Source organism: Quercus robur, chromosome 2 (genome assembly GCF_932294415.1).
Source record: "Quercus robur chromosome 2, dhQueRobu3.1, whole genome shotgun sequence".
Classification (NCBI taxonomy): Eukaryota; Viridiplantae; Streptophyta; class Magnoliopsida; order Fagales; family Fagaceae; genus Quercus; species Quercus robur.
In genome coordinates this window covers 21,637,590-21,650,299 of record NC_065535.1, presented here as the reverse complement: position 1 = coordinate 21,650,299, position 12,710 = coordinate 21,637,590, and the positions used below count along the sequence as shown (strand labels likewise).

General features: G+C 33.3%; 1 protein-coding gene across 1 annotated transcript; it reads right to left on the bottom strand.

The window, feature by feature from the left end:
• Positions 1-1,937: 1,937 nt before the first annotated feature.
• LOC126712876 (hydroxyproline O-arabinosyltransferase 1) lies at positions 1,938-7,773 on the bottom strand. The gene is made up of 8 exons (XM_050412382.1): positions 7,060-7,773; positions 5,816-5,883; positions 5,497-5,698; positions 5,310-5,407; positions 5,155-5,224; positions 4,174-4,245; positions 3,797-3,910; positions 1,938-2,384 (listed from the first exon to the last, which is right to left on the bottom strand). Exons 1-8 carry the CDS (start codon positions 7,462-7,464, stop codon positions 2,325-2,327), a joined length of 1,089 nt encoding a protein of 362 aa, XP_050268339.1. The 5' UTR covers positions 7,465-7,773; the 3' UTR covers positions 1,938-2,324.
• Positions 7,774-12,710: the final 4,937 nt, after the last annotated feature.

Sequence of the window (12,710 nt, the reverse complement as noted above, 5' to 3'; positions counted from 1 at the left end):
GACGAGGAATTCATCTAATGACATCATCAATTAATTCTTTAAAACATAACGTTTGACAAAAATAAATTCTTAATTTATGAATATTCTTGCAAGCATCTAACTTTGTGTGTTGTTACAACCTCAGTTCAGAGTAATCATGATTAACAAACTAAGAATTTGATTAAATCTACTTGAACTAAATTAATCTAAATTAAAGAGCACTATTTAATGAAGGCTTACTTTTTTCTTTTTCTTTTTTAATGAAGGCTTACTTGAAATTAATAAAAGATCACTAAATTGCTTACAAGAAGATTTCTCCTAAACAAATTTAGAAGAACTACCTATCTCTAAGAAGGCACGTTGCCTTGAAGAATCTCATGTTCTCTTTGATGTGCTTGGTTGATTGTTTCTTTTTCTTCATGCAAAGGGCTTCTTATATAGCATGAAAGGTAGTTATTTTGAGCCCAAAACTACTGGACAAAGTAAGGGAAGGGGTAATTATTTGTAGTAATCAACTACCACATTTTCCAAGTAATATGATAAATGTCTTTCAATATATCACCCTCTTGACAAATATTCTATTTCTCTCACATGATAGACAAGTGTCTTCCAATGGCATTTTTGCCAAGACACGCATGGCATGGTTACTAAACTTTCACATGTTATGGCTACCAAGTCACACTCGTCATTCTTTCTAGCACTACATGTAGCTTTATGCGAACAAATAATTATAGTAAAAATTTACCACAATATTTGGTCTTAAAATTATTTTTATATTATAAACACACAACAACAAAAAAACAACACCATCACAATGATCCATCTCCTTGAAATGCTCATTACTGCAACTAACAACAAAGCAAAACATGATTTGAGCAATCAAAAACGAGTAGTTCTACAACCCATGAATGCTTCTATCCAATTTACTAACCTCTACGTCAAATCTCACATACCAATCTTCGCCCTAAGTCCTTAGAAATCACTGTAAGCCTTAGAAGCTCACTTAATCTATTCCAAATCCGTGACCTCCCTAGGCTCCAACCTCCTTTCTCTCTTTTCTATTCGGATTCAACCTTAGGGGGTCCTTGCGTTGTAGAGTGATGGTCTTATCGATCTCGTTGAACAAATATCACTAGTTTGACAGGTCACTGTTGTAACCTTCCATATCAGCAAGGTGGAGCAGTGGTTGAGGAAGGCCAGTTGGGGAAGGTAGAGAGAGAAGAGAGCGAGAGGGCCACAATAAAGGTTGACAAAGATTCTATTAGGGGAAAATTATCAAATCCATTTCATGGTTTATGATTTTATTTATGATATTTCACAATGTATACAGTGTCACGTTATTTAAATCCAAAAAGTCCTCTTAATTGGGGTAATACCAACACACACAAAGAAGAGAATTTCTATTTTAGATTAGAATAAAAAAATCCATTGCAAGTAAAATGGTTATTAGGACAACTAAGTTGGCAAGTAGAGACATTTTGGGGGGAGGGGAAGTTCATAAGACAAAAGGGGGCTTCTCCATGATTGACGGCTAAAAATGTATTATGCTATGCTATCCAATTAGTAGCTTAAAACATTTGTAGCCGTTTAAAACCCTTTTATCCTAATCAATAAAAAAAAAAATGTTTTCAAATTTCAATCATTCCAAACACCTGAAAAGACCAAAAATGTTTTTCAAAAAATATTTTATGTTAAAGCAAATAGAGCCTAGGTGTATTCTCACGCACTTTTGGTATTCTTCAAAGATCCATAATTCTTTACCACATAACTAGGTACCGAGCTTGTGCTCTCGTAAGGAATTTAGTATTAAAATTAAGTCAAAGAACGTTGCCTGAGATATAAAACATGGAAAGGCCTGAGAAGTAAGCTTTATTGAGAATAAACTTTTATCTGAACTTCTTATTGAAAAAGTCAATAGAAATATGCAGTAAAATAGTGTACAAGAATGGGCAAGAACAAAGCAATAAACTGGGTTCTTGTAATTTTCAAGTAAACGGCAATGATAAATGGCACCTCTATCTCGTCAACTTGTCTACTTTCACTTCTCTACATTTTTCAATAGTAAAAACTAAAACCCCTAATTCTTTAAGGGCGCATTTATTGGGGTTATCGCATTACAAACTTTGGCACATCTGCACATAAAGCTACACACAACATTGTACATTTTTGCAGTTTTTGGACTCCCAACTGATCAGTAGGGCACGTATTTGCAATCCAATTTAAGAAGACTTAAAACTTAACAAGCGTTTTCGCATAGATGACATCTGTACGAGTGTCAAGCACCTATATCTTCCTGAACCAAAACATAGCTTTATCTCAAGCAATCTTTGATCTGGGTCTCTTCTCTACGATCCCCAATTTGGAATATTTGCTGTGGCTTCATTGACCATTTTTACCAGAGTCACCTGCAATACAGAAATTTGCTTTAGAGGTCAATGGTCAAAACCAAAAACTTAGAAGAAATGATCTCATGAGACAATATTATCATTACTTGGAATTCTCTTGTGGTAATTGAATGAAAACATTTTGACTATGTTTGTAGGGAGGAAAATATGAAGGATAGAAAGGTGAGGATGGAAAGCGTTGTTTCCACCAAGGCTCACCAAAAACCATCCAACCGTCCACCCAAACCAGGCAGAAAGTGAGAGAAAGCATGGATGTCAACAGAATTACCATTTTACCCTTCTATTACAATTTTATCCTTTTAAACGTTTGTTTTAGCATCTCTAACAAAGGTTAGTGGGATGAAATGATTGTTTACTCCCTTCTTAAAGTAACAAGTCATAAAGCTTTGGCTTAATTATGTCCAACAATGATATTAGCTCTTTGATTTGTTTTTGTGCAAAGTAATTTGAAAAAAAACTAGTGAATAAATAGCTGCTACTCAATTCCTAAAGCAACAAGTAAAGGCTTGGCTTAAATTATGTACAACAACTACAGTTAACTTTTATTTTTTTCCCCAAGTAATTGGAAGAAAGAGATCAGTGAATAAAGCCTATCAAGTATAATCCCACATCCAACATAAAAGGCACGCTCAATAACTACAATTGACTTACTGTTAACTAAAGAGCCCCTAAATTGATCCTTTGAAGCAAGCCTAACCTTTCTGTTTAGGTGGACATTTTATATTGCATTATTTCTTATTCAATAGTGCAAAACCATTGTTACCTACTCTTTTGCAGACTGGGGATCCTACTCTTTGCTATTTGCCATATGTACTGCCATCACAAAGCACCTAATTTGTTATAATCTTTTTTATGATCATGGAAAATTAATAATAAAAAGGGTGAACCACTAACTCCCCCCTTCCCCCCCCTCCCCCACCCCCAGGGGCTGCGACTCGTGTAAGTTTCTCAGGGCCCACCTACATGTCCAATTGTGTCCAATTGTCAGATGGTTTAAAAATGTAAATAAGAAACCTAAGTCATACACCTCTATGAATAGCACATATAAGGAGGGAAAAAAGTGTGATAAATTACTTATAAAATTGGATATGATTGTAGCTTCCTTTGTTAATGAGATTTAAGTATTACCCCAGGATCTAGCTCAGCTACAAATTGCTTATAAATTAATATCTAGATGTGCCCTGGAAAAATGCTCGTACCTAAATGTTGCTCAGACCAATTAACCAGGGAAAACTTTGGTACAGTAAGTTCTATCATCTATGTCCATAATTCAGGCAAAAGTGTTCCAAGAAAACGAAAATAAAATAGAGGCAGAGAAGGTATGATTTTTAAAAGCACATATCTTCCATCTTCTTGGTATAACCAATTAAGTAGCAATAAGCTTGGGACTTTAATGGTGACATAAAACATACCACACTTTCAGGAACACCTGGTGGAGGAAGTGGAAGGTTTCTTGGCGGTGCAACAGAATCATAAGACCTTTTGTCAAACCTCCATTCTCCTATCTTTCCATAGGTTAACTCACCCTGAATATTGGAGCATGCAAGGTAGACAACATAAGCTAAAGAATAAACAAGGAAGCAAGTTTTATCTTCTTTTCTCATAAACTGGAAACAGATTAAGTAGTAGTAAATCCAAAGCTCACAAAAATTTTCTTCTACCTAACTGAAACCCAAAAGAAAAAAAAATGCATCCTACACTTCCTATCTCTAAAGAAATGTTAAACCTGAAAAAAAAAAAAAAAAAAAAAAAAAAAAAAAAAAAAAAACCTCAGTCACAGAAAACCTACCTTCATATTGTAGTCACATCCATAAGTATAATGAATTATGAACTTCTTGCCAACTTCTGTATCCCATGGAGGCTGATAAAAGTCACAAAACAGGCAACTGCTAGTAACTTAAACAGTAGCAGACTAAATATATAGAAATACTATGACAGCAATCTTTTACTACTATGTTTTTAATTACATCCCAACATATATCCTTATGAAAACTTCATTACATTTTATGAGTATGAAGACAGGCGTCCAACATTAAGAAATGGCACAAGATGCTAGCAGATCTTTTTGGGATAAAGCTTATTTTCATTGGCTTATTTTTTGCTTGAAAAATAGGCTGACCAAAAGTACTGTTTACATAGAAAAAATGAGGCTTTAAAATCTAGTACATAAGCTGGTGGTGAGACTAAGCTGGATTTTAGACTAAAAACAAACAAGCCCTTATCCAATTAGGTGGTTAAGATCCCACAAAATCGAATGCATTCAAATAAAGGATGGTTACTTTCATTATCGCTAGAGTTAAAGGTCCAGACTAGAGAACCATAAAAAATTCAGGACTCAAACAGAACTTGCAATAAGTGGCATAAATTTCAAATTCTGGAAAATGACAAATCCAGCAATGAACTCAGAAAAGTTCAAGATAATTAATATTGGGGTAAACAGAACATGTTAAAAATGGAATTAAAGGAGCAAATGTTGCCATTCTCAAATAACTCAGAATGTTTACCCGAATATTAATTGCAGGAGACTAATTACTAGTAGATTGGTGAATTGTAAGAGATAAAAACATGATATATGCAGTAGACAAACTTTCAGGAAATTCAAAATATATTTTTGAAAACTTTGTCTGGCTATAACAACGCCAGTTCTGCCATAAACTGTTCAGGGATATGTTCTTCTAACAAAATCCAATCCTAGAGTTAGTCATTAACTTGCCATAATTAATATATTCTACACTTCAAGGCAATAAAAGCAATGATAATCCTATCAAACCTGAATCATGAAGTCCTTGTACAAGATGTTACCAACACCATGCAGAGCAGATGAAACAGCATAAGCATACCTAGATTTATAATAAGATATGATGTAGAAGTCAGTAATGTACCTAAACACCAACACAATATCGAATTAAATTAGAGAAGGCTTACATTTCAAGCACCCAACCAAAAGCCTTATCAGTTTCAGGATCCTTCTTCATTGCTAAGGAAACATTCATCCAAGTGGGAGCTATTTTTTTGAGAGATTCCTATTAATATTTTATAAAAAGTAAGAAAATGTCAAATATAAACCAAAAGAGAGTGGCATTACTCTCATGAATCCAAATCACATACACACCTTCCCAACTATGACAGGAGAATTCCCTATTGGGTCAATGTCAGTTATTGGTCCCTTTTCCTCAGGAAAATACTTTCTTAGTACTGACTCGTACTTCTTAGGTTCAATATAAAAGAATGGAAATGCAGCTCCAAGCCCATCTCTTGATAAGTTCGGTATGGGCTTGACAATAATATGATCTGGCTCCGACATCAGTATGTAGCTGGATACATGGTATGAATAGTATACATAAAGTCATATTTACCCAAAGAAATTAAAAAGGGAAAAGAAATCAACTCATCATATATTAAAATTAGGTTGGTTGTTATGAACTTCATACTCTTCTTTAATGTCTGCTTGTTGAAGCCATTGCACAAATGCCCAAGGTCTGTTGAGGACTATATAACCCTGTAATTGTGAGATATGAAATACACAACTTAGAAGGTACGTTCTAGTAGCAACCAGAAAGAATAGAGGTGACAGGAGAAAAAAAAAAATGAACAAGAAGAATAAGAAGAAGAAAGAAAAAAGTAGTAGTCAATCCTTATTTTCACCTATAAAAAAAACGTAAATCCTTATTTTCAAGTTCATAGTTTTCCTCTGACATCTATTGAGAAAACCTATCTAAATCAAACAATCAGTCAGAGAATGGCTCATAGATTGATGAGTTGGATTGGGTACATCTACGCCAAAGAACTAGAAAGGTTAGACATTACAAGGGGATTTTATTCTCTCTCATTCTCATATGGACAAGATGTAGTTTTCAAATACTGCTAAAGAGGCCTAAAAGTTAATCTAATGTTTTGGATTAAGAATAAAATAAACCACCCTATTCATCCAATGGTTCTTTAAATTACGCACCTACAAATGTCCAATTTTTAACAGATTTCTGCTCCTTGTAAACATTATCTCGTGTTTCTGCCTAGTTGCAGTATGGAGAGAATGAAACACATAGAAGTAATCATAAACTTAACATAGAATTCTAAACCTTTAGAAGAAAAATCATAGTATAGAACATATTTATCTATGCAGCCAAGAGCCTTGTAGCTCAATTGGTTGACACCTCCTGGTGTTTTCGATGGAGACATCCAAGGTCAAATCCCTCACCCCCAACCATCGACTAATCAAAATATATGCATCTATGCTTATCTACAAAGCAATCACGCTTTTCAAAAGTTATTTGTAGTGTTCCCAGGACAAATTAATTAATTTGGGGGAGAGGGAAGCTTTAGCCTGAACCCTCAACAGCTCATAATGAATCCAAAAGACAAGATAAGGCCAAAACACACAAACACACGCACTAAAAAATTTCACCCCTTAATTGGTTCCAGCAAGAGCCAATTAGGAGAAAATAAAGGAAATGACAACACAAGTCTGACTGAGGCTTATCTTTCTTTGCCATAAATAAATTTTAAAAAAATAAAAATAATTTGAACTTTTGCCAATTCCTACATTTCTCTTTCAACAACCCAAATCAAGCCTCAAGCTTTCCCAACCCATTGATATCTCAAAAAACTTAAAGACCCCACAACAGAAAAGAGAAAACCCAATTGACAGAGACTGTAATAAGATAAGATTTCGAACCTGGTCCATTCCAGAAGGGAGAGGCTGAGCAACAAAAGTTGGGATCTCATTCATGTGTTTGTCAGGCTTCCCAGAATGCAAGATCCTGGTGAACCCACCCATATCAGAATTGGGTGTTTCCTTCATCTTCTTGAACCAGTAGTACATGACTCTGCACTGCCACGTGTTGTAGACAGAGTCCGAGGCAGTCACCGCCGTGTGGAACAGCCTCTTCGAACCGGACCCACCTCTGGATTTGTCCAAAGGCATCTTGATTATGGGGTCCACTGTGATTGATGAAGAAGATCTGGATGGGCCTGGAAGCTCTTGCTTGAGAGGAGCATTGGATGAGATGATTATGTTGTAGGTGATTAGAGCTACTGAGAAGGTTATGAGTAGTGTGAAGAACACATTCCCACAACCCATTTTTGATTTTTTGCTCTCTACAACTCTCCTTTTACTCTAGAGAGCTGAGAGCAGAGCAGAGCAGCTCTTCTACTTTTCTATGTATAGTGTACTGTGTAGAAGAGATTATTGCTTCTGGGTATCATGCGATTTCTCACTTTACAGAAAGAGAGGAAATGGGGTAGAGGAATTGATGGGTCGTAGAGAAAACTAGAAAAGTCGTCGTTTTGAGCTAGAGTAGTTGTAGGGATTTGTGATTTGAGAAACAGGTTGCTGACTATTTTCTTATTCGTTCTCTTTCTCTTTCTCTCTGATTATCTTTATTCATTTTGTTTTGTTTTATGGGATCTTTCTGTCAATTATTATCCGATTATCTTTAATTTTTGTTTCGTTTTATGGGATCTTTCTGTCCAATTATTATGACATGTTTGTTACACAGGATTCAAACAAATTTGTAGTAATATAACCAATCCTATTCGTCGGTTTGCTAATAAGTTGTAACATTTGAAATATTTTACACTTATAATTACATTTCCTTAAAAATAATTTTCTTTAAATATGAGAGGGAGATGAATTATTTTTTATGATTTTTATTTGGGTAAACTACATTTTTTGTCTCTATCTTATACATCATATTTTAATTTGATTCCTAACCTTTTAATTGTGTCATTTTGGTCCTTAACCTTTTAGTAACGTGTCAATTTAGTCCATGTTGTTATCTTTTGAATGAAAATTGATGATATGTTTAATAGTCAAAATAAAAAATTAGCTTCCGTTGATGTGAGAATAAACTAAAATTTTATTTTGACCGTTTTCCATATCATCAATTTTCATCCAAGATATAACAGTAGAGACTAAATTAAAACGAGATTGAAAAGTTAGGGACCAAATTGACACAATTAAAAGGTTAGGGACTAAATTGAAATATGGTGTAAAGGATAGGGATCAAATATGTAGTTTACCCTTTTTATTTTTATAATTGTTATGTGAATATATAAAGTTTATTTATTTATTTTATATTCAGCTAAAAATAATATTTTTTTTATATTTGAAAATATATTAATTTTAGAAATTATTACACAAATTAAGTAATAACTATTACAACTATTTTAGAGATGAATATTTATTCATTATTTTAAAGAATACCTATTGTGGGGCCCGGCCCAAAAATAATGGGCTATTCCAAGCTCAGGCCCGTCCGAGGAGAGTCCTGTCCAACGAAAAGCCTCATATGAAGCTCTGTTCAACCCCGATAGCGTCAAGGAAACCTGTCCGAGGAGTAACTCCTCCTCGGACATCACGAAGCCCAGACGAGAAACCCTGCTCAGCCATTTCAGCTCACCTTCCCCAACATAAAAAACAAATTAAATTCAAAATATCTCACGGAAGGCTACCACCACATTAATTGCGCCCCAACCACCCTCTTGGCCGCATTAATGAGGAAAAGACCCCTGAACAGTACCGCCTTGGCCTCTGCAACTCACAAAAGGTCTGATGAGGGCGTCTGATGGGACAGGTGCTCAAGTGGATGCTTGGATGACTAACAGGTGTAAGGCTGGGATGAAAAGGAGAGAAATATATAATGTAATGAAATCCCTCAAAGGAGGGACGGCAGAATTGTAAGGGGAACAAAAGAAATAAAACCAGACTTGAAGAATCCTTCTTTACGTTCTTATTTCTTTCTGCAAACAGTACACTACATGCATCAGATTTGTTAGTTTCACTGAGGCCAAGCTCTTTAACCCATTCTCTACAAGTATTTATTGTGGGTTGTGCTTTGGGCCAAGGCCTGATCAACAGAAGTTGGGCCAGGAAAATCGTGCAACCACACCTATACATAAGGAATTATTATTTTGTGTAATATAAATATAACCAAACTAAGAATAGCTAAATAATATAAATAGTTATTACATTACCATGCTTATTATAGTCTATCAAAAAAGATATTACAATATATATATATATATTTATATATAAGATAGAATTCTACTCTAGCCTAATCTAAGTATATATGTGTGTGAAAATCCCTCTTAGAGACTTGAACCCCGGCCTTTGCTCTCCACACCCCACAAACACTTATACTTGTGAAATGACCATCGCACTAAAGGTGTGCAGTGATGATATTACGATATTACACAAACACTACAATGATTTTTTTTAAATTTTTTATGGAGATAGTTGATTACTCTTTATCATTGAATAAATACGTCAATTGAATTTTGGTATAGACAAGAATTGAACTCTAAATTTAAATCTTTAATTCAACAAGTGATTTACATTGAACTAACTGAACCCACAAGAGAGTACCGCGATTAATTTTTGGACTTCACACTATGTTCAGCCCACCTTAACCCGGAAAATAATATTAGTAGCTTATACTATAATCTCTCTCCCCATGAAGATAAGAATGATAGCTCCCAATTTTGTTTTAAACAAATATATATATGATTGAATGATAGCTCTCATTGACCAAGTGACCAAATCAGCCTCCAATCAATAGGAAGAAAACTCCTTTGGATCAGCATATCAAAAGCATAAAATAACAAGGAAACTTATAGCTATCTATCATAAGATATAGTGCCGGTTTGGATCTAACTTATCATGTCCACATTTTGCTTCTTTCGTATTTTCCCTTTTTTTTAGCCCGCATTTGTTGACTTTTCCACGGTGAACAGTGCATTCGTGCACTATTCACAAACCCACAAATTTCACTTTTTAGCAACTTTTTCATTAAAATGAGTTCCACGGCACTATTCACACATTTAAAAATTATTTTGCTATAATGTTTTCAGTTTTCAGTTTCAGCAAAATAAGTTCTATTCAAATAGACCCAATAGTAGGACTTTTTGTAAGCTACCATCTATACTTCAAAATTTGAAGATTATTTTACAATTTCCATCCCACCATCCAAATAAAAGATACTATAGTAGTACCCAATACTAAACTTCTATTTATTTTTGTGGGGTTTGAAAGGTAATCGATAGCAACCTCATCTCTAATTATATTTAGAGAGATTGATTCCCAAATTCAAACTCATGATGTACCATTTTAGGGTAACAAATTAATTTCTAAATTAACAAATTAGTAGATATCTATCACCCAAATTATGAAGGCATTTGTAGTTTATACCAAAATTACAATTTTTTTTGCAATCAACATCTTAGTTTAACATTGATATGTCCATTAATTTGTTAATTTAAATATTAATTCGAACAATGGGACCGACCATACTAAATAATCTTGAATAAGGATGATTATAAAGCTATATAATATATACGGAGTATTAAACTCAAATCACAATTAGAATCCAAATTAAATTGTAATTGTTGTCTAGTTTTGTGCCACATGTCCAATTTAATTTTCTTAATTTTAATATCAAGTGATCCATTTATAACACTTTGTGCAAAATTCAAAATAAGCACCTCACTCACTTAAATAAAACCACTTCATCATTATTACTATTGAATGTTTCATCTTGTAAACACATATTACATCCTAATTTTATATAACTTAAGATGTCTATGCATAAGGTAATATGGATAACTAAAGTGATCCTTAAATAAATAAATAAGAGAAACATAATTGTATCGCACATAGACAAAAATTGTATTACCTATATTCTATTTGTTCGGTTTTTTTCTATAAAAAATTGGCCTCTTCGGATCAAAATTCAATTTGTATAGCATCTAAATAGAAACTACCCTAAAGCTTTTTATATTTTTCTGGTATTTGGTGCCTTAAATTATCTTGATTAACGAAATATCTTCTCTAAAATAAATAATAAATAAAAACCAATAGAGTTTCCTTCTTACCCATCCACACGGTTGTGCTATCTTGCAGCCACCCCCACCTCTATGTAAGGTTTTCAGACTCGGACCGTTCATTGAACCGTAAAAGGGAGAGGTTCAAAGTTTTTGAGGTCGAACTGAGGTCGAACTGGGGTCGAATCGTGATGACATCATAATTAATTAAAGCCTAAATATAGATATTAAAATTATAAAACTAGCAAAATTGACAATATATCTATATATGTGAGGGAAATTTAATGATTTTCAAGCATATATTTAATAATTAAATAAGAAAGTTAATAAAATAAAATAATAACCATGAAAACATTAAAATTTATGATTAATTTTTGAAGTAAATTTGAATATCTTTGAAGGATTTTAATTATAATTTTTTTTTTATTCCTTGTAAGAGATGGATAATTTAATTAAGTAGAATAAAATTGTAAAAAAAAAAAAAAAATTGCTAAGGGGTTGGACCGCACGGTTCTCACCAGTTCGTGCGGTCCAACCCCGGTTTTAACGGTTCACAAAATTAACAAAAAATCTGGTTCTTTAGGCTTAAAAAACCGGTTTTCATCCCGATTCCCGATTTTCATAGTCCGACCTCCTAGTCTGATCCGGTTATGAAAACTATGCCTCTATGTGCTACATAAAATACTAATGACTTTTCCAATGAACTAAACTATAGAAAATGTTTTTCAGATCATTTTCAGTGTTGTAACAAAAAAAGAATAATACTTAAATTTTCATCACAAAAAATAAGTTAAACATACTAAAAGTTGAAAGGGCTATAATTATCTTCTATAATGCTAGTATTGAGTTTCGAATGTTATACTAGAGCAATTTAACCACAAAATTTTGTCATAATTTAATGATACAAACAATTGTGAGTTATAGATAATTACCCAGTCACTTTTTTTTTTTTTTTTTTTTTTTTAACTAATCACAATTGACCACTCAAGATTGTGGCAAAAGTAACAATTAAGACCCTATATTTTCTATGGATTTTACTAACATATGCTCTTGAAATATACATTAATAAACTATTTTAGTAAAATTTTTTTATGCGAAAATAAAAAAATGATTGACTCTTTTTTACCACTTTTTAAATTTTTTATTAAAAAAATTCTTTAAATGAATGATTAATTTACGCTGGCCCATTTTTAGGCCTGTATAATCTACTCTACTCTATGATTGTAATTTAAAAGTAAACTTCTTTTGTTTAAGGTAAAGGACCAATCTCCAATTGGATCTATGGTCAGTAGCTAGATAACATCACATCGCATTGATTAGAAAGATGAGTGACAAAATGTCAAGACCAGAAGAGCCAAATTACAAAAATTGACCAAAAAAAAATTGACCAAACTTCCACCAAATTGTGTGTGTACTTTGGAAATCACGGAGGATGTTTTTACAACCACAAACTCTACCATCCAAAACTCTAGCACACAATAATTATTTCATATATGGGTTATCTAT

Bases quoted from the DNA above. Each gene is read 5' to 3' on its own strand.
- LOC126712876 (XM_050412382.1), bottom strand. From the start codon at position 7,464: ATGGGTTGTGGGAATGTGTTCTTCACACTACTCATAACCTTCTCAGTA. The intron at 5,225-5,309 runs GTAAGCCTTCTC...TTATAAATCTAG, and splicing joins TTTGGTTGGGTGCTTGAAAT to GTATGCTTATGCTGTTTCAT. The intron at 3,911-4,173 runs GTAGGTTTTCTG...TCCAATATTCAG, and splicing joins GATGTGACTACAATATGAAG to GGTGAGTTAACCTATGGAAA.